Raw genomic sequence first — 26,448 nt, 5'->3', positions numbered from 1 at the left:
CCAGTTAAGTACCTGGGGAGCAGTCTGCCTTGCAGCAAGTGCCACCACACTATGGCTGATGTTGTTCTTGGAGCTGGTGGCACAGCCACACTTCCTAAATTCCCACCCAGAGGAGTGGGAGTGATCAAATCCATCAGTCTAGATGCTCCAAGGAGCAAACAAGTATTATTTCAGCATAAAGAAATCTTTCAGGTGCATGTATACAGTAAGAAAAGATTTGGTTTTGCTCAGAAGGCACTCCTAAAGTCTTATTTTCCCTAAAATATGTGGTTCATCATGGCTTATGTCATTGGACTATATCCTAATAAGGTAGAAGTGCTGAATGCCCACAAATTCCATAGATTTAGGAGTAAAAGGGGACTAACAAAAATCATTGAATGAACTGAACACAGAGAAATGCACTGGGTTGGACTTTGTGGACAGAATCTACACACCTGAACTCCTGTAGCTCTGTTAATTGGATCTTTGCCTTCATGGGGAAGCCAACAGAAGCCAATAGCCTCTATGCTGATCTTCTATTCTCTTAGAGAGAATCAATGATTTTAGGGTTAGTCCAGAAATTCTCAGTTTGTAAATCTTTGATGTCACCCCTGGCAGTCTCCAGAGGGAGCCGAGGGGACACTGGTCCCTGTCTGCCACAACCCAAGATGCTCAGAGCCACTCTCCAGGGATGTGAGACTGTGGGGAACAGCTCTGTGCTCCGAGCAACCGGTCTTTAACCCACTTATTGCCTTATTCTTTCACGATGATCGCGTTTATATAAAAAACTGATGAGTTTTTCACTTTCACACCATGTGGAGACCCTGGAAGGTTGTGTCCTCCACCTGCCTGCTGCTCGGCCAGACTTGTCCCCAAGGCCTTCTCCATTTTTGCAGTGCCACCAAGCGGCCGGTCTCTTTCACGAGCTTTTTTGCGTTTTTATCTTCACAAACCACAATTTTTAACACAACCCACCCCAGCGAAACGCAGGGTCTGCACCGTGCAGATACAAGAGGGAATCAAGGAGCAGCAAACCTCGGCGTTAAAAGGCCCTTTAGAGCCTGCGCCAACCCAGCCTCAGCTCCTCGGGAGGAGGCAGAGGGAGGACACTGAGGTACGGACACACGCCCGCCTGGACGCCGGGAGGGCAGCGCGAAGCCCGCGGGTCTCTCACCCAACCCCCGAGGCCCTGTGGAGCCTGAGGGGACCACCCCGCGTCCTGAACCCCCGTTCCAGGGCCTGGCACCCCCTCCGCCATCTTAGAGGAGACGCTGAGGTAACGCTGAGGTAACGCCTCACCCTCGCCCGCCTCAGCAGGCCACGCCCCCCTCCCGCTCCAACCAACGAACGTCAAGCGCGGGGGGTGGAGGGAGGGAAAGGCTCATCCAATGAGCACCCAGCGTTGTTTCAGGCTCGACCAATAAACAGCCCGCTCCGCCATTTCAGCTCTGCCCATCAACGGTCGGCAAGGAGCGGACCAATGAAAGCCCGCGGGCGGGTCCGGGCTGACCAATCAGCGTCGCCGGGTGAGATTTGAAAGTGAGGCGAGGCGGGCGGCGCTGCTCCCCTCAGCCCCGCAGCGCAGCGCCAGGGGTCGGCACAGGTACGGTGGGGAGGGGGGGACCCGGGGGCTGGGGGCTCTGAGCTGGCCTGGAAACACTTTGGGGATGAGGGGAAAGTCTGAGGGGACCCCTCAGAGCAAGGGGCTGGGAGGGGGGGTTCAGCTTATCGGGACCCCCAGGTCAAAACCGCCGAGCCCCGACCTTCTTCAGTCGCTAAACTTGCCGGGTTTTTGCTGGAAAAATGTTTGTTTGGTCTTCCTAAGGTGTTTTGTCACTGTCCGGGATAAAAATGTGAACTGTGCACAGAAGTGTTTTTCATATCCCTGTTGCTCTTTTGGCTTTTGAGACGTTGCAGGTCAAAAGTGGTTCTTTTCCCTCCCTGCTTTTTTATAAAAATCCTGTAACTTTTCAGCGTTAATTTGAGCGGTCTACACTAGCCAGTCACAAATTCTTTCTTTTATGTAAGCTCTTTGTCCTGTTCCTGCTATTAATCTTTAATTTATGCTCGTTTTAATTCCAGTTAATCTTCTAGACTCCTGTTTGGGTAAGGCAGTCAGAAACCATAACCTGGAACAAAAAAGGAGACAGGTATTTTTGTCCTAAAGAGCTGTTGAGGATATTGAACACCCCATACATTTTTAATGAGCCCTGAGAGGTCAGGGGTCATCTCTCTTAATTGCTTTTGCTGACCTGGGATGTGAGTTGATAACACCTTTGTGGGAAGCTCATGCTGTATCTCTGATATTTTTTTTTAATAATATATATATAACTTTTATATGTTTATAATAATATATAATAACTGTTTTAAGTTACAGATGGATTCTTTTGCAGGAGGGCTTGTTGGAAGGTAGATCACTTGCTCTTGAGGCTTATTCAGGGCAGAGTCCTAAGTGGACTTGCACTATAGCTGGGAAAATACTGTTCAAAGTTAAAGGCTGAGCATGGCATTAAAATGTGTTAAATATTTATCAGTGTTTAAGGCAAAGTGTGCAGCTTTCTGTAAGCCTGCCTGATAAGTAGCAATGCCTAATCTGTGGACAAGGGGATTTGTTGCCTTCCATCAAAGCACTGAATTAAAAATCATGCATGCCCTTAGAAAGGCCTCCAGCTGTACTTACAGAGCCTGTTGAAGGATTCCCAGACACAAGGAATTTGTCCTGCAAGCCCACAGAGGATGAGTTCAGAGACTTGGAGCTAGCTGCTGCTTTTAGGAATTACTTTTATCCACTGGGCTTAAAAAGCCTGCAGTTTCTAGGAGGTAGATAGTTGAGATACATTATCACCAACTGTTTTCTTCATGTTTTCCTATTGTATTGTGGGAATTATAAACAAGGTAAAGTCAAAGATAATTATTGGAGATGCTAAGGAATTAATCTTCATTAATTACATGTGTGTTGCATTACAGTTGCATGTAAAGCAAGGCAGATATGACCTATGAAGTACACCTGTGTTAGTGTAATTGTTTGCAGTCATTGTTAATTGGCATCTTTAATCAATTTCTGAAAGTTGGAATATAAGATGCAGGATGAAATGTGAGATATTCACAAATCAGATGGCACTGAATGGATGAACTCCTCCAGGATGATGTGAATCCAGCCTGACTTGAATGCTTTAAGCTGAGTTGAGCTTTTTTTTATTCCCATTTGCTCATTAACACTTCCATTGACCATTTTGCTCTCCTGCAGCACTGAAGGTATTGGCAAAGCAGCAGTGAAATGTACCCATTTAGGATATCTGACTCCCACTTTATTTCCTGTATCTATTCCAAGCACTTCCAGATGGTTGTGCAGGTACTTTTGGTGCTGTGCAAGTCACTCACTACATGAATACTTCCCTGAAGTGGGGCAAAAGGAGCTGCCACTGCTGGTAGTATCTGAACAGCCTTTGGATTCCTTCATAAGGTAGCTTAGATTTTCTCCTTGCTGCTTTTCCCATAAGTACACACAGGTTAAGAGTACATTGTTATTGATTTATTTCAGCTAGTTATTTATTTCTGTGTTTTTTTCTGTTTGTTTGTGTGTTCTTCTGATATTTGGATTTTTCAGTGAGGCTGCTGCTGTTGTTTTTGGTTTGAGTAACCTGCAGCAAATGTGAAACCCTGTACATCCATAGCTGAGGCTGATCTTTTCAGTCTGGTTCACTGATGATTCCTTTCCCTTGACCAAAACTTGCTGTTTTAAAATTAAAAACCTCAGTAAATAACCACTTTACTGATCTATGAGAAACTGAGAGAACACTTGCCTTAGGAGAGACCTAAGAGGCTGAGACCTAAGAGAGAGGCTGAGAGACCTGGGGCCTTTTAGTCTGGAGAGGAGAAGACTGAGATAATATATAATTAATGAGTATAAATATATGAGGTCTGAGCATCAAGAAGGAAGGGACAACCTCTTCTCCCTTGTGCCCTGTGATAGGATGAAGGGTAATGGATTCAAAATACAGCACAAGAAATTCCACCTCAATGTAAGGAAGAATTTATTTACTGTAAGGGTTACAGAGCCTTGGCACAGGGTCCCTAGAGAGGTTGTGGAGACTCTGGAGACATTCAAGACCCATCTGGCTGCATTTCTGTGTGACCTTCCCTAGTTTTGGTCCTGTTCTGGCAGGGGATTGGACTCAGTGATCTCCAGAGATCCCTTCCAACCCCTGATATTCTGATTCTGTGGTTCAGGTTAGCTCTAGCACCCTCCTTGCTGTGAAGTTGCTTTCTCTAATTAATGGAAGGTGAGATTTCTAAAAGACACTGCTTGAGTTGCAGTGAGATCAATTTCAAGAACTGGTTCTGAACTTTCTTCCAGGGAGAATGCACGAAAACCCTGAGTAAAACAACCTTCAGCCTTTTCACCTGATGTTTCCATCAAATCTTCCTCAGGTTAAAAAAAGTAGGGAGAAATCCTGCTTGAAATAAATGCTATTGTATTGCAGTTGCATCCTGGAAACTCTGTTGGGAAATGGTGCCAAGTATTCTGCTGCACAACAGAAATGCCATCAGATAGGGTATAATCTAAATGCTCAGTGGCAATGTTGCTTCCAAGTATTGTCCCACACCCTTGTCATTTTCTTCTGTGTCTCCTTCATGTGAAAAACAGCTGTGGTGGAAACAAACCAGCAGGACAATCCCTGGCAGTGACACAGTGTCTCCTGCTACCTCTGTGGCTGGCTTGTTGACCACTTAAAAAAAAAAAATAGTCTGCTTACTGCATAAAATAAAGAGAAATAATGGATTTTCATTACTGAAATTGCCATTTATTTTTTTTTTTGCACACCGTTTTCCCTGGTGTGCACACAGAAACAAAGAACCTTGGGGCTTTGTTCCTGAAACACAAACTCTTTAAGTTTTTCCCTAATCGTGATGGTTTTTGTTTAGGGTCATCAGGATGGCTGCTCCCTCCCAGTTTGCCAGTCGGTACAAAAAGGATTTGAGTACAGAAGCCCTGAGAACAAAAGTTGCACGCAGGAAATCTGTGCTTCAAAAGGAGAACAGGCACAAGCTGTTTGAGAAGGGCAGACAGTTTGGCTTGGCAGATGTCAATGTTCAGCTCCCAAAAGAGAGGGGAATTTCTGGACTAAATGAAAAAAGTGAAGTATCTTCTCAAGAGAACAGCAGTGTAAAACAGAGTGAGTAAAGAATGGGTGTAAAGCCTTTTTTAAAATTAGTTAAAAATGTCTTTAAGTGGATCTAGTAACATCATGGGATCCTAACTAGGTTAAAAATCTTCATTTGAATCAAAGATTTAAGGTTTAAGATTTTAATTCATGATTAGCAGTTCTAACAGTTAAGAAAATCAAGAAGATAAAGTCTTAGTAGAGCTTTATCCTCCTTCCTTTTTCTAGTGGTATGAATAAGGCTTTTCTGTGATTTCTCTGCAGCAGCTAAAGGAAGAATACATTTTGCTATTAATATGCAATGGGAAGTCCCTTAATGATTGCTTTATTGTTCAGGAAGTGAAAAACCCTGTTCTAAATCTCATCTAACATGTAACTGGTGTCTGTCATGTGGTTAAAGCAGCTTAGAAATGGGAAATTGTATATTAGAATCATATATATATAATAATTGGGTGAATGCCTGGCATAATTGTATTTTTAAAATTTCTAGTTTTTGATGGCTTAGCTTTCCTGGCTCTTCTGGACTTCTATGGCTTAGGGAGTTAAGTTAATCTTTAAAAATGTTAAGAGATTTCTTTAGAAATATTTTTACCTTCAGTTTTTTGGTAGCAGAGGATTATTGGAGGAAGGACTGCAGTCCTTATGTGTTCATGCCAAATATGAAATGTAACAAATTTATAGCTTTTATCATTTTCAATAAATTAAGTAGCTATTAATTTTTCAGATAGACATGTAATTAAAATATACTATTATCTTTCTTTTTCCCTTATAACTATTGATTGATTTATTCTCAGAGGCAGATTTTGGCATCTAAATATGACAAACCCCATTCTTCAGTGACATTACAAATGTTTCAATGGAGAAACAGCTAAAAATAAACTAAATAAGTTGTAAAAGGGTTAACCTTGCAGGAAGAAATAGAGATGAATTTACAGTATCCCTCAGATCTAGATGTGAGGAGCTGTATTTTAAAGCTGAAGTTTACCATTAGATACTCTTTTAGTAAGAAAAATTAAGATTTTAGCAAGCATAGATTCCATGTATTTGCATTGTAAGGCTTCAACTGAAACTTGCATACACAGATCCAGACAGTTTTCTGCACTTCAAAACTTTTTTTAAGTTTTCTGGCTTGCTTAGCACTGGCTGCAAAATGTCTTCAAGATTTTATAACCTCTCTGTCTTCCCTCTTGGCTTCAGAACAACCTCCAAGTGCAGCCACCAAGAGGCTCAATGAACGCAAGGAAATGCTCCAGCGTTATAAAGAAGAGAAGGAACTCAGGAAACTGAAGGAGCAGAGAGAGAAAGCAAAAAAGGGGGTGTTTAAAGTTGGGTTATATAAACCAACTGTGCCTGGGTTTCTTTCTCTTGTACCTGAAGACCCAGTGATAGTAAAGCCAAGAGAGAAGGTAATAAGAGCAGTATTAAATATCTAAATGAACTACAGTAAAATTTTTATTTTGTAGAATCATGTTATATCTATTTCATAGTCATCAAATGTATTTATTTATCAAACACATGTATTTACATGTATAAATGCATGTATTTATATGTATTAAATTCTGTTGTAGTCAATGGGGCAGAATCTGGTTGGAGGTGTGTGACTAGTGGAGTCCCTCAGGGGTCGGTACTGGGACCGGTGTTGTTCAATATCTTCATCAACGACTTGGATGAGGGTATAGAATGTACCCTCAGCAAGTTTGCTGATGACACTAAGCTGGGAGGAGTGGCTGACACACCAGAAGGCTGTGCTGCCATTCAGAGAGACTTAGACAGGCTGGAGAGTTGGGCAGGGAGAAACATGATGAAATTCAACAAGGGAAGTGTAGAGTTTTGCATTTGGGGAAGAACAACACGATGTCCCAGTATAGGTTGGGGGCTGAGCTGCTGGAGAGCAGTGGAGGTGAAAGAGACCTGGGGGTCCTGGTAGACAAGAAGATGCCCATGAGCCAGCAATGTGCCCTTGTGGCCAAGAAGGCCAATGGCATCCTGGGGTGCATTAGAAAGGGTGTGGTTAGTAGGGCAAGAGAGGTTCTCCTCCCCCTCTATTCTGCATTGGTGAGGCCACACCTGGAGTATTGTGTCCAGTTCTGGGCCCCTCAGTTCAAGAAGGACAGGGAAGTGCTTGAAAGAGTCCAGTGCAGAGCTACTGAGATGATTAAGGGAGTGGAACATCTCCCTTATGAGGAAAGGCTGAGGGAGCTGGGTCTCTTTAGTTTGGAGAAAAGGAGACTGAGGGGTGACCTCATCAATGTTTTCAAATATGTAAGGGGTGAGTGTCAGGGAGATGGAGTTAGGCTTTTCTCAGTGGTGACCAGTGATAGGACAAGGGGTAATGGGTGTAAATTGGAGCATAGGAGGTTCAAGTTGAATTTCAGAAAAAATTTTTTTACTGTAAGGGTGACAGAGCCCTGGAACAGGCTGCCCAGGGGGGTTGTGGAGTCTCCTTCACTGGAGACATTCAAAACCCACCTGGACACGTTCCTAGGGGATGTACTCTAGGGGGCCCTGCTCTGGCAGGGGGGGTTGGACTAGATGATCTTTCGAGGTCCCTTCCAACCCCTAGGATTCTATGATTCTATGATTTATCTACAGAATGATGTTATGCCAAGCAGTTTATTTTGTAAACACTTTATATAGATTTGCTTTTTACTAAGGAACAATCAGGTCCTGTAGCTCAATTTTTAAAATCAAAGCTGAAAACAGTACTGGTGTTATGTCAGTATTTGTGTTCATGACCATGCTCTCAGTTCAAAAACTGGAATGATTTGTTCACAAATGAAACAGCTAATTTGGTAGGAAGCTGGTAACTTGTTCCTATTCAATCCACTTGACTTCAAAAGCTTTCTGAATTACAGACTTGACCCATTTTGCACAGGTGTGTTGCTTTTCACACTCATGTTAACTCTCATTTCTTTGGGGTTATTCCCAGGCAGCTCCTGCTTTCTCTGGGAGGATCACTCGATCAAAGGCCAGGAGCCAAGAAGAAAAAAATGTGATACCAACTACATCTAAGCACTCTATGGTTTGTTTTTTTATATCAATTCCAGTGAATAAATTTAGAGGAAAGGGTATAATTATCCTCTGGAGCATAACTCAGGGTTCTGCACTTCTAAGTTGAGTTCTACCTCTGTGGAGGTTTTCTTGGTGAGAAAGCCAAATTAGAGCAGAAAAGCTTTTAGAAAAAAAAAAAAAAGCAAAAAAAAAAAAGGTGATAGTTTGAGCTTCTGAGGTACAGAGGCTTTGATTAGGTCAGTACAGAGAGAACTTGCATGTGTCTTCTGAATCAGTTTTCCAATAAAATCTGTTGCAGTCAGCAAGCACTGCAAGGATGTGTAAAGGTTGTAGTAGTTACATAGTTTGTAACTTCAGAACCAGTGCATTTCCCTTGAATGCAGAAACTGTCATGAATGCAGGTCAGTCAGATCATTCTCCACTCAAAAATTACTTCAACTTTGGCATAGTTTTACTGAGAATCTGGGCAGCCCCTCCTGCTATTACTGTATAAAGAAAAAAAATTTTTTTTCACTAGCAATAATCTGTATGAGGACTTTCACCAGCAATAATCTGTAAAAAGTTATATTTTGAATCTAGCAATCTTACCTTACAAAACTTGAATGCCTTTGAAGGATTTCCAGTCATAACTTTACAAACTGAGTTTTTGTTGTTTTTTTTTTTTTTCTGAAAATTGTTTTTTAAAATGTGTAATATGTACATAAAGATGCAGCAGTAATTAACACCTTGTTTCACAGTAAACCAAAACTGTTTCTTAAATGTCATTCTTCATTCTTTTTTTCTGACAAATTCCTTATTGGTTGGATAATGCATGTTAACACATCTCAAATGAGCTATTTCAGTAATCCTTAGTTTCTTTTTACTTCTTCAAGCTCTTGGTGCCAAATTACTTGACCATTTGTCTTCCTGGCTCCTAGGATAGATGAAGGAAATTTGGCAACTTCATTTCTGAAAATCTGCTGCTTCACAAAAAGCAAATTCTTCTCTTGTAGGTCTCAGCCAATGGGCAAAGTGGGCGCCCTACACAAGCAGGGCAGAAACAGACCAGGACAGTCAAAGTGGCTGAAAAAGGGAAAGGTAGGAAAGTAGAGTGATCCCTACAGCTGAACCTGAAAGGACATTGCTCTTTTATTTTTTATTTTTGTGACATTATGGGAGGGGGGACAAGGAGAGATCTTTAGGAGAAGTTTTTGGGTGTAGGAACTGAGTTTTTCTGACAGGCATTCCCCCCAACTATGACAAAGGGCAGCAGTTGGCATTTAGGTATATGTTGTCTCTTACTTGTTGCCTCTTTAGGCTGGGGGAAAGGGAATGCAGGACACTTATTGCAGTCCTGGTCACTGATTATTCACCTTGGGAGAGGGAAAAGAAGAAGGTCAGCAGGCAAGAGCTGCGTGACTGCTGGCTGCCTCAGCACCTGGAACTCTGCAGAGCTCCAGATTTTAGTTTGTCTCCAGGGACAATATCACATGGAGTAGCTGCTGCTACTACAGGAGAGCAAGGGACTTCACCTGGAAAGATGAAGAAGAGCTGACAATAAAACATGAATTTTTCATAGTGTTGTGGTTAGCCTGGAAAATAGCTCCTTGTATGAGCTGTGAATATTTTCAGTGAAGTTTCTTTCCCCTGTGCAGCAGATGCTCTGTTGTCTGTGGTCTCTAAATGAAACTGCTCATGTAACTGAGCATTAAGAAAGGCTTGGAAAAGGGTTGCTTGCAGTGAAGCACATCAGCACTTGAATGTTGGGAGACAGGAGCCCAAACTTCTGCTGCACAGTAGATGTGTGATTGTCAGCTGCAGTAAATGACAAGTCCAGTCTTACATTTCCATATCCCTCCTGGATCTGTCCCTTTCCATGTGACAATTACATAACTTTTCTTAAGAAAACAAAAAAAACCCCAACAAACAACCCATGCCACCTTTAAGGAACTAAAATTTTTTTTATTAGAAATTGTTCCTAAATTTATTTATTTATTAGAAATTGTTCCTAACAGCCCAGTGATGTCCATGCCTTGGTTGATAAGGCTAAGCCACATGAAATATTGGCATTAACACAAGTATTAAGTAATTCAGAGTGAAATGACTCTCCTTACTGAGTTCATTAAATCAGCAAGCAGCAGACCTTTATTAAAAGAGATTTCAGAAATACCTTCAGTTAATACTCAAAAGGTCTTTTATCTGTGTATGATATAACAAATAAAACCTCTTTTTTAAAAGTATCTACTAGACTTGATGCTTTTTGCTGAATCAAGAATATGCATTATATTTAAACATTAGTATAATAATGTTAGGGAAGGGAATGTTTGGATAAAATGTTACAGTTACTTATCTAGAATTTTTTTTCCCAACTTGTCAGCTCACAATTCTGTGGAAGCTAGAATGACATTAAAAAGACAAATGGCATTAAGAGTAGCTTAGTGGGGGTACTAGAGTTCAGGTAGATGTATAAAGGGAAGGTATGAAATAAAGAGCTTCTGTTAAAATTTTGTGTGCAGGAGGATGCTATCTTTTTTTTTTTTTTTTTTTAAGGAAACTGAAAACAGTCATAAAATACAAAGATGAAAATTGCTAAGATGGGTAATACAATGTATGGCCTTGAGTAATGTTTTAGAAAAATAAGCCAGGTGGGATTCATTTTAAGGAATACTACATTAAATTCAGCCCTTAGAATACTTTCATATAATGACATAAAATCTTGTTACACAGATGGCTTGTTTAGACTTAGAGCTGAGCAAATAACCATGGCAAGCTGTTACTCCAGAAAGCTTCATCTATAAAATGGGCTTGATTCCAGTTGTAAGGAACATCAAAGAGGGTTCCTTAATCTTTGTACATCTGGCACACTGGTACCTTGTTGTTGTTAGGTCCTGGAGATGCTCTACAACAAAACCATCTCCAGCCAAAGTCCTTCAGAGTGTTGCCTTGATTCCAAGGCTGAGCTGTGCTGTCCATGTTGAGCACTGTTAGCAGTGAACTGCCCAAAAAACCCTGTAGATTGCAACAAATGAAAGCAACTAATAATTGCTAGTGCACTTCCCTGTTTTCTACAAAATGTAGGCTTGCAATTAGATTACTAGAATGCAGCTCCTTATTAAGCTTTGAAATCTCTGGAATCACCATGTCCTCCAGTGTTGCAGGCTGCAGTCCAGACAACCTCAAATGTCAGAATCACCAGAGCAGCCTCCTCTGCAGCCAGGCAGGTGCTGAAAACATCAACTGCTGCTGCAACTGCTGGTAAGTGAGGCAGTGAGTGTGCTCCTCCTTGTGTAGCTTGAGATGAGAGGTAAGCAGAGGAGTAATGTGATGTAAAGAGATACCATCTTGCACTGGAAACAACATAAATACATCTATATGCTGCTGTTAGACTCATTGTTAAATTATATACTAAATTAACTCTGTCTTTAGTCTCTTGCTCATCTCTCAGGCACTGTTTTGTGCTGATACAGATCAGCTTGTGTCTCACTGCTTTTACACTGCTTTTTGCTGTGTAACTGACTCTTTTTAAGCAGACTGCATGTAAATCACACTGAATTGTCATGTAAGAAAAGGACTAAATATCACTGAGACTCTCATCTGGAACTCTTGGGCAAATATTTAAGTCAAGATGTTGAACCCAACATTGGACAATTGCCCATAAAATCCATTGGTGTGGAGCATCAGTACCCATAGGGTAATTTTAAACTGAAAGAAGAAATAGAGAAGTAGTAAAGATTGATTATTATCTATGATTATTATGTCTGTGCTCAGAAACAGAGACTTCTGGAAGAGAGCCTGTGTTCTTCAGCTCAGGAATTTTATTGTCCATGTTTGCCTGTTTACTAAAATAGGGGAACATGATAGGAAATGATTAATACATAGCCATGTTCTCAGGATATTCTTAAGAATGTTTTGCACTGTCCTGTGTGTTATGTGTGTCAGGAGTAAACCCCAAGGCTGAAAGCACAGCTTTGATAGTTTTAACTCCCCAACAGAAATCCTGTGCCTTGTAGAAATTAAAAATCTAAACCCACACTGACTTAACACTCTCTCTTCAGCCTTTAAGGAAATAAGTGACATATTTTTAGAATATGACAGCACCTAAAGACTCATGACTTAACCTATTTTCCTTTCTTGGAAAGGAAAACTTGGAAAGGTTTCTTGTATCCTTTCCTAGATACCTCTAGTAGGCTGCTAAATCCTAGAACAGGTTTTCTTGTGAATGAACTTTTGCAATGAAGTGCCTGCCCTCTACCTTGTTCCAGTCAAGAAACAAAACAGTCTCTCCCTGTCTCTAACCACTGAACTTTCCTGGCAGTCTTTTGGTGAATGATTGTTTTAATCAGATGCCTCTTTGACTTTTGGGAGCTTTTCTTATTGTAGGTAACCAGCCACAGAGAAAGAATGTAGGAAAGCAGAAGAAAGCAGTGAAACCTGACATCACAGAGGTGGGTCATTTATTGTTTGAAATGGGAAAGAAGTAAAAGTGATTTGAGAGCCAAAACCAGTGTGACTGTAGTTCAAATGTAGTTGTGTTCAAGTAGAGAAGTAATAGGTTCACTAATAGGCTAGGTTTTGGGAAGTGTATATATAATATATATATTTATATAATATATGTTATTGTATATTATTATATATTAAATATAATATATAATATATATATTATATATTAATATATAATATATAATATATTATAATATATTATAAATATAGTATTATTATATATTGTATGATATATAATACTATATATGATATATATCATATTATCATATATTATATAATATATATTATATGTGATAATATATAATATTAATTAATAATCATATAGACAATATTGTAATATCATTATAATTATATATAATGTAATATAAATAATATAATTGTATACTTATTATATAATATATAAATAACATATAATATATTATACGATATAATAATTATATATATTATATACTACATAATATATATAATGATATAATATATATTATATATTATATAAATTTATACTTATATATATAATTTGGAAGTATTTCTATTGCCATATTTTTAAAATTAAAGTAAAAAGTAACTTGCTTATATGGATGACTTGATTACTGTTCAAGATTTGGACAAGGATTTAACTTGGGCAAGAAGTTCTTACATGACATATGTCTGATGTTTAACCCAGTCAAAAAGAAATGCCTGCTTTGCTGGTTTTATCCAGCATTTGTAGATTTTGTGCAGTTGTTCCTTTTTGAAATGTACTCTGAATCTCTCCTTTTATGCCAAGGTAATGAATGACATTGAGACTTTAAGAAATGGAACCATGAAAAAATAAAGCTGGTCACCTTATTCCCTGCAAGGCAGATGTACCATAACTAAAGGCAGTCACTGTGGTTCTCCATGCTCCTGCTAGAACATTTTTCTGTCTCCACAGCAGTATTTGAATTCACTCCCACCCAGGCTCCCAGACAATTCTCTGTGTGCTCCTGCCCTGACAGTGCTGTGCCAGAGCTTTTCCTCCTCTGCTCTTTGCCATTCCCTCATGCCCTGTGTCTCCCTCACACCTCCCATCTTCACTCCTGCTGTAACTGCAGCTCTGTTCCAGTGTTGTCCTGGAACTGGTGCTGCCACACACAAAAACTGACACAGAGACAAGAGGCACTCACATCTTTACTTGGTTAAATGCCTCCTGACAGGCAGGAGCTGCTTTGTGCTGCCAGTTGGGAAGCTCTTGCTGTAACCTCAGTCATCTCTTGACAGGAGGTGTTGTTAAGAGTTGAATTCAAAGCTTACATTCCAAGCAGGGGTATCTAAAGTATAAGCACCACTTCCAGGGGTTTGAAGATGCATATTTTCTAGAAAAACAATCCAACCTCTCTGGGCTGGTTTGAGCTAACAATATCTGAATATAAGCACCTCACAAATGAGTCCTGCATGATGATCCAGTCACTCATCTCATAGGAATGTGTGTTCACCTTACCAACCTTCTCCTCTTTAGTGACCCCCCTGCTTCAGTGGTCCTAACTCCACTTGTCTTGGGCTGCATTCCTCAGCTATCAGCTTATTTCAGCTTGTTCCTTCACCTTTGCAGTAGAGTATGTGTGTAAATTGTGGTTATTCAACAGGCCTGGTTGCATTTGGAGCCAGGAATTCTGCTCTTGAGGAGCTTATCACCTCAAAGCTTTTGTTTCTTGCAGCAATCATTTGCTAATTTTACTTACAGGCTTGTTTGGTGAGGTGTTCTGCTACTTTAGCCCCTTCAGTGGATTGCTTCATTCCTGGTGGTGTTCTGCCTGTTGCTAGAATGATCCCCAGGTGTCAGAACCAGTTGGGCTTAATGGTAAATCAGGATTTCTGAATTCATGGCTTCTGCAGGTGAATTCTGGTGTAGAAAGTGACTTTCCTGAAATTGTTCCCTTCCTGATGGCTTTCAGTCATGTTATAATTCAACCCATGCCTCTAGTAAACACTTTATTGCTTTAATAATGTAGTGTTCTCTTTGTTGGTACTGTTCTAGGTAATTCCTTCTAAACATGAAGTGGATAAAAAGACCCAACTCAGTTCAGCCACAAAGGGTTCTGCAACTGATTCTAAATGTTCAGCACCAGTAGAACTTCAACAGGAGCAAAGCTCACCAGAAAACAAAACCAGTTCAGCACCAGGGAGATCCAGGACACTTTCTTTTGCACCTCAAAACTTTGTGTTTCAGCCACTGAGTGGATTAGCAACCTACAAAGTTACACCCATGACTCCTTCTAGGGCAAATGCCTTTTTGACACCTGGTGCCTTCTGGGATTTTTCAGATTCTCCAGTGTAAGATTTTTACCTCTAATGGCTTAAAATGGAAGTGAAACTCTGGGGTGCTACAGAATACATCATCTCTCTAGAGAGATTCTCTGTGTAACCAGCTGTTGGTTTTTGGAACACCTGCTCATTGTGCTTGCTATCACTGTTTAAATATGAGCTTAATACAACAGCAAAGAAAGAACAAAATCCATAATTCTTTCTGTGCTTTAGAAGTAGAGCAGCTCCATATATTAGGGACTGTGTCATGTGTCTCTCTGCACAGATTTATTCAGCTGAATAGGATTTTCTTGGGGTCTCTAGCACTGTGTGTGGGATTGCCTTCTAAATTGTGCTTTTCTGTGTATTTTTTCATGTTTGATGTCAGTGTCTCAAGGTATCTTATCTTTGTTTCCAGTAATATAACTGAAAAATCCAATGAGACTAAGGCACAAGAGCCTGATTTAAAAAGTCCAGTTTCACCTGCTGGTAAAGACAGTGAAGAACAGCAAACCCCCACAAACTGGAAAGGAGAAGAAGGTAGGAAGTTCACAATTAGTTAATTGCCTTAATGATTTTAGTTTGTACTAGATATGGAACAAATGCCTTTTGTGTTTTTCAGCAATTGAATCAGATGAAAAAGCTTCAGTTCAGAAACCAAATGAAACAACTCCTGTCTCTAGAGAGATAACAGAGTTTGATATGAAGTCAGATGATGTAAGAGAGCAGGAGCATGACGTGGCCTATTTCAGGTTTGTGTTCATTTAAATTAAATTAAATTAATTTCCCTTAACATGAGTAACAAGACATCTTGTTAAGATCTCCTTGTGGATGTTGGTGTCTCTTGGCACTGCCCTGAGCAGGCACACAGTCCTGTTTTCCCTTTTTTCTTGTGAGTGCAAGTAAAGAATAAAACATTCTGGAGACTGACACCTTGTCCTAGGGATCACAAGGTTGAAAGCAGGAGCAAAGAAATTGCATCTCAGCAAACCAAAACAATCCAGTGGCTCCCAGGGCAGCTCAGCTTCTCTGAAAGTAAAAGGATGCTGATCAGTAACAGTCCTTCAGTAGTGACAGAAGTTAGAAAAGCCTCCAAAACCTAATTTTTTTCACTTTCTCTTCATTTTTAGAAACATCCTGCAGTCTGAGACAGACAGGCTGATGTCTCAGTGCCTCCAGTGGGATGGAAAATTTGAACTGGACATTCCAGAGGATGGTAAGACTAAAACTGTAACAGGCACTAGAAGGGGTGTTATGGTAACTGAAGGGGACAGAGGGAAGTGTGTGTGTCTGAATATATTTGCCAAATATCCCTGTCTACAGCACTTGGTAAAAGCTGTTTTAGATAAGGCTTAAGGTTGTATCTGCCTCAAGCTACTTTATCTCCCAGTACTGAAATTAATGTGTGGTACTTGGTGTCATAGTGGTTGACACTAAAAGAAACCAAGTGCTTATCACTACAGTTTTCTGTTGTCAGTTTTAAGTGTAGGTAAGTGTATGAACTTTATTTTTAAAAAAAATCAGCTTAGTTAAAGTTAGATTTAAACTTAGAATTAAGTGTCCTTATCTGGGAAAATGAAGATAACTCAAAAATGCTTATCTGAAAGACTTACAAAGATAATTTATTTTTTTTTAAAGTAAGTTTAGAGCAGTTCAAGGGAGTGATGTGTTCCCTCTGAGTTGTATTGCAGAATAGATCAATATAGTTCAAACAAACTGGTTTAAATCACTTGTGAACTGATGGATTGTTCCAAGAGGTTTTCATTTGTTGTTTCCTTGTTGCTCTCAGCTCAAGATCTCATTCGCACCACGATTGGCCAGACCAGGCTGCTCATAGCAGAAAGGTTTAAACAGTTTGAAGGTCTGGTGGATAACTGTGAATTCCAGAGAGGTGAAAAACAAACAACATGCACAGACTTAGATGGATTTTGGGATATGGTTAATTTCCAGGTATGTACTTTCATGTATCAGAATAAATTTGATGGGGTTATTTACAAATGATGGATTGAAACTATTTTTTTGTTTGAGTTGTCAGATTCTGCTTTTTTTTGTACATAAAAAATGCAAGCCCTTGTTCACATTTCCTGATGGTGAAACACTTTCTGATCTATACCAGCTGGTATAGATAAATTGGTAATTCATGGACCAGTTCATCTGCAGTGTCTTCTTGTGGCCCCTGTGTCTTTTTCTCTGGAATGAGGTGTGTAGCCAAAATTTATGCTGGTTTGGAGTGAGGATGCAGTCATGATGTCTCCCTGGACCAAAAGCTGGGAGCTTTTGGAAAATTCTTGGAGCTCACCTAGCAAGTAGGGATTCCATGCTTCAGTATGAAAATAATGCAGAAACTACATTAACCTTAGTTAGGAGTGAGCTTAGATGGTAGAAAGCCTTCATCTCCCTTTCCTGTTGATTCTTCCATTGATTTTGGAATAAAATCTAATATTCTAAATTATCAAGATGTCTCACAACAGTAAATCAGCATTCATCAAAGGAACTCACAACTGGTTAAAACAAAAGGATTTATTGTTTAGGTCCTAGTCCTAGGTCTTTATTTCCCTGCAGGACACCTGAGGGCTTGATTTGTTTATACAGCAGAGATACTTGAAGGGAATTTTGCTAGAACCAGAAACTTGAAATCAGGGTTGCTCACTGTTTCTCTGGCAGCAGCTCAAATTTCTCCTGAGCATTCCCTTAGGTACACCTGGACTAACAGAACTCCTAACTCTGCCCCTTTTTACCTTACTTTTTTTTGTGTGTGTGTCCTGTGAGTTTCAGGGAGGATTTATAGGACTTGTCACTTCAGTGACTGGCCTGCTGTGCCCATCAGCAAATGGGGGAAGTGTCTCCATCCCAAACAAGGAGAACAAGGGTGCTGAATGGAGTGTCAGTCAGGGAGGAGGTAATGCTGCAGAGCTAGTTTGACATGAACAAGCAGAGGCTGCATCATGAGGCTGTTCAGCAGTTTAAAAGAGCAAACAAGCTTGCATGGTGTGTTCTACATAATGGAGATCTCCTGCTTGTTTGGATAAAGGTTATTATGCAATTATGCAATTCTTTTGCATTCCTTACATGCAACCCTTGTCAAAGTTGCTTAAGTCAGTGCTAGAACAGGTTGTAAACCAGCTCCTGCATTTCCAATGTTAGATCTTCCTGAATGATTCTGTGCTTCCCCTACTAACCTTTAAACTACAGAAAATCTCCCAGTCCTGCCATCTCATCTGAATTCTGTATATATTGACATAACCTTCATGTCAGCTGTATGAGAATGTTTAATACTTCACACAGTGCTTGACTGTGCTTACATTTGTCACCTGGTTTTATGGAACACTGGTCCAGTGTGAGCCTGAGAAGTCTTGCAAATGAAACCTGTCATTTTCTGGGATTTCCAATAGATAGAAGATGTGAATAAAAAGTTTGATAATCTCAAGAAGCTTCAAGACAATGACTGGCAGCCACTTGATGTCCCAAGCAAAGCAATTGTCAAGGTATGAACAGCCTGTAAAATGTGTCTCCTGAGGCATCAAGAGATGTTATAGTAGTGCATATATCTAAAATAACTACTAAATAAATAATAAGCTTATAAAATAACAAATAAATCTAAATAACTAATAAATAAATCTAAATAACTAATAAACTGCTATTGCAGTGACAAAAACCCTTCTTAAATGGGAGGTCCTTCTTAACCCCTGCTCATCTGGTTTCTTTACATGGAAGTGTTTAAAAACTCAGTGGAATCCCTCTCAGGCTGTGCCCTTCTCCCACCTGAGCCTGTTGGTGTTAGTAATGGTAGTTGCCACTTTTGGCTGGGAAGATTAGAACTAAAAATCAACAGTGACTTTTTTTGGAGTCATAGGACTCTCTGCTAGTAAGTTGGATCTATTAACTTTAGAATTTAGAGAATTTAGAAATTTACCCTTCAGCTGAAGAACACTTTATCCAGGCCACTGCCTGTGGCACTGATGTCACTGAAGAGGAAACCATGCAGGAATTTGGCAGTGGCTGCCAGTTCTGAGCAGTGAGTGCTCAATTACAGAGGTGTCCCAGCACCCTGGGTAGTATTAAACTGGTAATTCTCTAAGCACAAATGGATCTGACACTCTCCAGAAGAAGTTATTGCAAAGTAAGTTTTAATGTGGGCTATTTTTTCTTTGGTTTGGAAACATAATTGCTTCTAATGACTGAACATTAAGTCATATTCCCATGTCTTAAGCTCCATCCATCCTTGAGACTGCTCAACTCATCATAAAAATGATATGAAGGTTGGTAAGGAACTTCAGGCACAGAAAACTGGAGAGGAGTGAATGTCAGAATCCTACAGATGCTCCAAGACACAAAACTTCTTTAAAATCTGACTACCAGGGGACACCTCACTGGCCTTCTGGTGTTTGTCCTGTGGTTACTTTATTCCCCTGCCACTAGGAGTCCCTGTATCCCACTGTTTCCAAAAAATGTTAACCAGATTTGTTAGAAAAACGTTTTACTGAGTATTTCTAAACAGCAGACTCAATATGTTAATGCTTAATATTGTCATCTCAATTGTCATCAGCAGCAATTTTTTCATGTGCTTATTGTTAGTAGAAGAGACCTGAAAAGCTTAGAGCAGCTCTGGGTTTAGGCAAGCTCTGGCAGATAATCTGCTATAAGAATCAATTCTGAATCTGTGTCTTTCTAATTCTATTAAAATTATCTCAAACTGAGCTGAACAGCTGAATGGCAGCCCAAGAGATTCCAGAGGTGACAGGGACCTTCCATATCTCTTCCCTGTTGCTATCTCTGTGTGTGGCCAGCAGCTGCACAGCTGTTCATGTACAATTGCTTCTCTCTGAAGTTTCCAGCTGTGATGAAGACTTTTTTTTTTACCATTTCAGAAGAAGACTCTTCCTAATGGAGTGTCTAAACCAAAGCTGGGAGCTGCTGGGAGAGCTGCTGCCCGAAACAGACTTGCTGCTATAAAAGCAGCCATGAGGGATAAACTGAAGCATGATGAAGGTGCTGATGGGACCCATCAGGAGAAACCAGCAGAAGTTGAAAAAGTGGTTTTTGAAGCAGGATTTTTCAGAATTGAAAGTCCTGTGAAAACCTTTCCAGGTGGGTGAAGCTTTAATTATGATTTCTGTGACCTGAAAGGAGTTCAAGCAGCCTCCCAGGGGAGAGGAATTGGGTTGTTTATACTGGAAACAGCTCCAGCACTGGACACAATTAATATTTCAACTAGTGCTTAATTATGTCAGGGATACAAAGTGAAGTGTTGCAGAGGAATGTATTGATTTGAGTGATTGTGGCAGCATGAAATCTCTGCTTAGACAGAGAGGGAAAAGTGTCTGGTTTGTGTTTTTTCATCATGTGTTTAACAATGAAGTTTTAATCTGAGTGCTCCCAGGCTGAGCTGCTGAACCCATTCATCCAACTCAGTGCATTTTAATATCAGACATTTCTACTTGTGAGACAACAACTGGAATTTTTTGAAACTAAATCTCTTCAAAGCTGCAAATAAGGTATATCCCTAACCTGTGTACATGTTCAACAAGTTTGTAACACAGTCCCAGTCTGCTCTAAAAGCTGTTCCATAGTTATTTTTTTTTATCAGGTGCTCAAAATATGTCAATTTTCACTTTCTACCTTATTGCAATTTATGTGAAGTCAGTATTTTTGGTAATCTTTGATTCTTTGGGAGCTGTTCTGCTTTTCTCCCATTTCTAGCCCATCAGTTCCCTTGGAATTTCCCAGTTTATTTTTTTATGTAGTTCTCTCTCCACAACAGCAATTTTTTCATGTGCTTATTGTAAGTAGAGGAGACCTGAAAAGCTTAGGGCAGCTCTGGGTTTAGGCAAGCTCTGGCAGATAATCTGCTATAAGAATCAATTCTGAATCTGTGTCTTTCTAGTTCTATTAAAATTATCTCATGGAAAAGATGGAAATTAATGACAGCTCTCACCAGATGGACTTATTAATGAGAACAGCAAATCTCATTATTCTGGGCTTTTTGTGAAGAGAGAGTTATTACTAAATTGCTTAGCTCTGGTAGTTTTGTAACTTATTGACCTCCTTCTGTCACCTTTGTTCAATTCCTCCTTGCAATATATAAAAGATTTCAATGTAGTATTTGTATAAAGCAAACCAGGAAGCAAAAAATAATAGTGCTGCTGGGTAGAATCTGAAACAAAGAGCCAATTTCATCCTCTGGAAAGTGCTGTGGTAATGAAATGGTTTTTGAAACACTTTTCAGGCTTGGTTTCAAAGACACCTGGCAGATCTTCCCAGCAGACTTGTGGAAAACTGGCAACTCCCAGATCATCCAGCAGAGCTTTGCTTCAGAGCATTCCTCCTGTTCTGTGCAACCCTGAGGATACAACTGCAAAACAAACACCAGAGCTCAAAGGCTTCCACCCAGCACACAATTTAAAAATGCAACTATTTCCCACTGGAAAAACTCCCCCACTGGAAAAGCTCCCTGATGTTTTTTTTGAACAAAGGTAGGTGTGTTAAGGCAGCTTTTACTTAACTTCATACCAATAATTTTATAATTTTAAGTGAATTAATACCCCCATTATATGTTACTCTTCAGTTATAAAGGTTTCAAAGTCCTTGTGTCTTTTCCCTCAACCAAATATTAAGAGCTTTGCCCAAACTAAATTTTGCTGCTTGGGTAGAATTTGGGGGTTTTAACCCAGGAAATTTGATACAGTTTGACCAGTGCTAAAGAAGCAAGTCTAAGTGCAGAATAAATTGTAAGATCAGTTGGGGAAGTCAAAACATGAAGTGATGAAGTTGCTCAAGAAGAATGAAACCATTTTTATTTCCTTTTCAGCATTTCTGTCTCTGCAGAAGAACCCTGTCCTGGCACAGCAGAGGGAACCAAGGTAACTCTTGTGTGGTTCATTAAAAAAATTTGGGTTGGAAGGGACTTGTAAAGGTCATTGCTCCAACCCCCCAGTTCATTGATCTGCTTTAAGTATTTTATATTATTTTTTTAAATATATTTTTTTTATTAGCCCCAGACACTTGGACTCCCAGTTAAATCCATACCAAGATATCTTCTGTATTCCTCCAGCTGGTGCTTTTTCCTTCTCAGTGTGGAAGACACAGATAGGGACTGCTGCAATTTGGGGACCTTTTTTAGCTCTCTGGGGACAACTTTTGGAGCTCCTGGTGGCTGCTCTATGGCAACACTTGTTGCTTGGGCAAGCAATGGGCCTTGAAGTCCACTGCCTGTTTTCTAGTGTGAGTTTTTTTAATACTTTTGCATCTGAGGACCATAACTAAAGGCAAAAGTAGTGTTTAGCCCTCCTTGTGCTGCCACCACAGAGCCCTGGGTGGGGATACTGGTTAAAGGTACAGCAAGACCAGGATTATTGATACAAATACCATAAATCCATGCCCTGAAACATCCGAGGACTTGGGGAGATGCCTGTTTGAGTAGCTTTAAGTAAAAAAAACAGTTTTTTTTTCTCCATAGTTTAGATCTTCCTGTGCTACTCAGTGAAAGCCAATGCTTTGCACTTCATCAACCTTGAGAACCTTTCACTGGAATTGGAGGATCTTAATTTTGTTTGTTACTCCTCAGATCTATGCATGACAGTGACAGTTGTTGTCCCAGCCAAGGACATGCTGGCTTCTCTCAGCTTTTTGTGCTTTCTGCACCAAAAGCTGACAAACTTCCTTTTATCTCAGACAAAAAGAAAATAAGAAAAGTTCCTTGTGTCACAGGAGCTGCCTCATGTCCACCTGATTTCACTGATGCTTTCCTTATGGCTCTCTGAGAAGTAAACACAGCCTCTCAGTTAAAAATCCTCTTTTTTTTTTTTCAGGTGCTGGAAAATCCTAGCAGTGAATTAAGGGATGGGAGGGAAGAGATGGAATTATCTGCTGCAGAGCAACAGGGACAAGATGTTGTCATGTGCAGTCCAGAGAAGGAACCCTGCACAGAGACCAACTCTGCTCAGCCTGGAGAACCAAAAATAGACCAGACAGGTTTGTGTCTTACAGCTGCTTTGTGTGGTATTGCTGGGCCTTTATGTTTATTCTAATTTTTTTTTTTAATTTTTTAATGATCTTTTATTACTCTTTGAAACCACTGCCACTGTAGCTTGGTGCACACTGTGAGCAAAACCTTCCTTAGCTGGTGTGACTTACACAAACAATTCCTGCATGGTTTCAGTGTGATATCTGAAGGGGAAAGATAATAAAAGAGGCTTGAAGGGAAACTGAATGCTGACAGCTTAGAGGTTGTTACTGTTTTTCTTCAATAAATGCAGAAAATAATACTGCTGTTTCAGCTTTGGCATCATCAGACTGTTTCTGGGGGCTTTGGGTTTTTAGTTGTGAGCTTGGGGTTTTTTTTGGTTGGTTGGTTGGTTTTCTGCTTTTTTTTTCTGCTTTTTTTTTCCTGCTTTTTTCCTGCTTTTTTTTCCTGCTTTTTTTTTCCTGCTTTTTTTTTCCTGCTTTTTTTTCCTGCTTTTTTTTCCTGCTTTTTTTTCCTGCTTTTTTTTCCTGCTTTTTTTTCCTGCTTTTTTTTTCCTGCTTTTTTTTTCCTGCTTTTTTTTCCTGCTTTTTTTTCCTGCTTTTTTTTCCTGCTTTTTTTTCCTGCTTTTTTTCCTGCTTTTTTTTCCTGCTTTTTTTTCCTGCTTTTTTTTCCTGCTTTTTTTTCCTGCTTTTTTTTCCTGCTTTTTTTTCCTGCTTTTTTTTCCTGCTTTTTTTCCTGCTTTTTTTCCTGCTTTTTTTCCTGCTTTTTTTCCTGCTTTTTTTCCTGCTTTTTTTCCCTGCTTTTTTTCCCTGCTTTTTTTCCCTGCTTTTTTTCCCTGCTTTTTTTCCCTGCTTTTTTTCCCTGCTTTTTTTCCCTGCTTTTTTCCCTGCTTTTTTCCCTGCTTTTTTCCCTGCTTTTTTCCCTGCTTTTTTCCCTGCTTTTTTCCCTGCTTTTTTCCCTGCTTTTTTCCCTGCTTTTTTCCCTGCTTTTTTCCCTGCTTTTTTCCCTGCTTTTTTCCCTGCTGCTTTTTTTTTTCTGCTTCTTTTTTTTTTTCTGCTTCTTTTTTTTTTCTGCTTCTTTTTTTTTTCTGCTTCTTTTTTTTTTCTGCTTCTTTTTTTTTTCTGCTTCTTTTTTTTTTCTGCTTCTTTTTTTTTTCTGCTTCTTTTTTTTTTCTGCTTCTTTTTTTTCTGCTCTTTTTTTTAACGAAATATTCTTATTTTTCAGATGTTTCATGCAGTGATTTGACATCCCTTGACAGCAGCAACCCTTGTGATGTGGTAAGGTGGCTTTCAGGTTTATTTGACTCAGACAATCTGCTTGGTCCAGTGCTGTTGACTTTCCCTGTAGACTCAGTTACTGCACAAAGTGAAATAAACTCCTGAAGATGTTATCAAGCCAATTTGTATAACTTAGGGTAAATATAAACCACAATAAACCTGTGGCTCATGCTGTCATTTCTTATTGCACATGATGAGTGGAGCATGAATCAAGGTATTTGTAACAGAAGAATATCTGGTTCTCACCAGATTGATCTTTTAAATGATGTTTCTTGTGGATTTCCTTGTAAATATTTACTAACATAATGAAGAGCTTGGCCTTTTCCTTCTTTCTTCTTGGAGTTTTCCAGGCCTGGCACATCCCTTTTTTTATAGCTTTATCTTTCAGAGCTGGAAGAAAAACTCAACAGGGAAAAGCAGGTGCAAAAACTTTGTGGTTATTTAAAGAATTTGGTTATTTTAAAAATTTGGGTGTCCAGGTTCCTTGGTCTCCTGGGAAAAGCCCTCTTTAAAATCTGGATTTTGCTGCCTGTAGTGCACCACCTATTGATTTCTTTTTTTGTGTGTGTGTGTCTGGAAACCAATTTCTCTTAGGGAAGCCATGGTAATTAAGTATTTATAATTATTTTTGATTGCTTGTAATGATTTTTTGAACTGTGGCACTTGCTTTTGAACAGCATCACATATAAACAAACACATTTTGGTGCATGAAATACCCTGACTGGCTGCAGGTTCCAGCTCTGCCTCAGGGATCTGTGCTTTGCTTCTTCTAAAGCTGTGATGTGACAACAACACAGAGTGAGAAGCAAAAGAATTTTCTGTTTTCCTGCTCCTTTATCCCATTTTCTGCTCATTTTTGCCCCACAGTGCCCAAGTGGCCTCTGAAACAGGTACCAAACACAGAGAAGCAGCTGCCTGGCAGAACCCATTGCTGCTCTGGTGTTTGCAGAGATGTCATGAGGGGAATTTGCTTATTTTTTTGTCTTTGCAGAACACATCATTTTCCCTTAAATACTTCCTTCACACTCTGGTTTCTCCCACAGCCCATGCTGGATGCTGAGCTTCCCTTCACTCCAGTCAAGAGCAAAGCCCAGAAGTTTGCAGCAGCAGAAGCATTCACAGACCTGATTGTCTTTTCTCCCCTTTCTCCCTCTGGGAAAAAATGAAAAGGGACTTGAAATGCCAAATGTATAAAATGTATTAACCAAAAAAAGAAAAAAAAAAAACTACAGAGGGTTTCTAGATGACAGCCTGCTCCCCTGGGGCTGTGTTCTGAGGGATGAAAACCTTTTACTTTTACAGTGGAACTTATTAAAATGTTTTTTAATGTTTTATGGTGAGGTCATGATGCACTGTAATGTACCTGCTGTGTGTTAGGGGTGTTTGCTGCTTACATCTGCTTTAGCTGATGTCTGCAGACCTTCAAGATTTTATCAGCCTTCAATATTTTTTATTTCTGTATCTTTTCATGTATTTCCTGCCTACTTCAAATAGTAAAACTCTTACTTTTTAAGCTTTCCTCTCCTGACCTTACTCACCTCAGGGATTATTGCTATGAGATGCCATCAGACAAACTCTCTGACACAAGGACACCCTCAGGGGGGTCAGATCAGCTTGTTGCCCCCTCCCCTGAGCACAGTCTCATGACTCAGTTGCTGTTGTTAGGGTGTTGTTAGGGTGTTGCATGCTGGGTGTTATCACCTCTGCCTCATCAGCAGCTGTGGCAGGGTTTGGTGCCTCTGACTCCTGCTGCTGAACAAGCCACTTACTTTGTGATAGTAGGAACTATCTCAGAACAAGGATTTTGAAGCCAGGGAATAACTTTTCCTGGCAATGTATCAAAATAGGTGTTGGTTATTATTTCCTTTAAGAACACAGTTATCTTGTTGAATATCTTAAGAACCTTCAAACCAAACCCTATTCTCCCTTTGCTTTTTCATGGGAATATCTCAACTTCTTTCCCTGAACACTTGACATGTCAACCTCAGCCTCTTTTTTTTTTTTTCCTTAGACATTCTCTTGTCTGGACTGCAATATATTTATGCAAAACGAGCCTGCCTGTGAGATACACTCTGTACTTCAGCAGTAGTTTTAGAGTACCTCCAGTCATTATATTTTTAACAACTCCCTGACAGGGCTTCTTCTTGTGACAGTGACCTGAGTGTAACACAGATGTTCTTCCACCAACCTTTATTTTAAACCCAGCAGAGGGAATTCACCTCCCCCAGCAGAAGACATTGCTGCTGACTTCTCTTTTAACCTGGAAGCTCTGTACTGGTTACCCTGAAATAAATAGAGGAAGCTCATGTGA

General features: G+C 39.9%; 1 protein-coding gene across 3 annotated transcripts; it reads left to right on the top strand.

The window, feature by feature from the left end:
• The first annotated feature begins 1,466 nt into the window (after positions 1 to 1,466).
• DLGAP5 (DLG associated protein 5) lies at positions 1,467 to 26,448 on the top strand. 3 transcript variants are annotated; one of them, XM_071745199.1, is made up of 19 exons: positions 1,467 to 1,582; positions 4,906 to 5,156; positions 6,342 to 6,550; positions 8,074 to 8,166; positions 9,149 to 9,233; positions 11,286 to 11,390; positions 12,516 to 12,580; positions 14,632 to 14,927; positions 15,316 to 15,437; positions 15,520 to 15,649; positions 16,028 to 16,113; positions 16,687 to 16,847; positions 18,290 to 18,382; positions 19,766 to 19,985; positions 21,124 to 21,370; positions 21,706 to 21,757; positions 22,706 to 22,868; positions 24,085 to 24,137; positions 25,181 to 26,448. In XM_071745199.1, the coding sequence occupies exons 2-19, from the start codon at positions 4,916 to 4,918 to the stop codon at positions 25,301 to 25,303; spliced, it is 2,544 nt and encodes an 847-aa protein (XP_071601300.1). In that variant the 5' UTR covers positions 1,467 to 1,582; positions 4,906 to 4,915; the 3' UTR covers positions 25,304 to 26,448. The 3 variants fall into 3 exon arrangements, with proteins under 3 accessions (XP_071601300.1, XP_071601303.1, XP_071601301.1); XM_071745202.1 differs by having other exon boundaries at positions 15,316 to 15,434; positions 25,181 to 25,469; XM_071745200.1 differs by lacking the exon at positions 1,467 to 1,582 and adding an exon at positions 2,082 to 2,129.

This window comes from Heliangelus exortis, chromosome 5, assembly GCF_036169615.1.
Source record: "Heliangelus exortis chromosome 5, bHelExo1.hap1, whole genome shotgun sequence".
NCBI classification, from domain to species: Eukaryota; Metazoa; Chordata; class Aves; order Apodiformes; family Trochilidae; genus Heliangelus; species Heliangelus exortis.
This window is presented reverse-complemented; position numbering and strand designations above follow the sequence as displayed.

Excerpts from the sequence above, each read along its gene's own strand:
- DLGAP5 (XM_071745199.1), top strand. The coding sequence starts at position 4,916 with ATGGCTGCTCCCTCCCAGTTTGCCAGTCGGTACAAAAAGGATTTGAGT. Across the intron at positions 11,391-12,515 it reads AACTGCTGCTGCAACTGCTG|GTAACCAGCCACAGAGAAAG; the intron begins GTAAGTGAGGCA and ends TTCTTATTGTAG. Across the intron at positions 12,581-14,631 it reads TGAAACCTGACATCACAGAG|GTAATTCCTTCTAAACATGA; the intron begins GTGGGTCATTTA and ends GTACTGTTCTAG.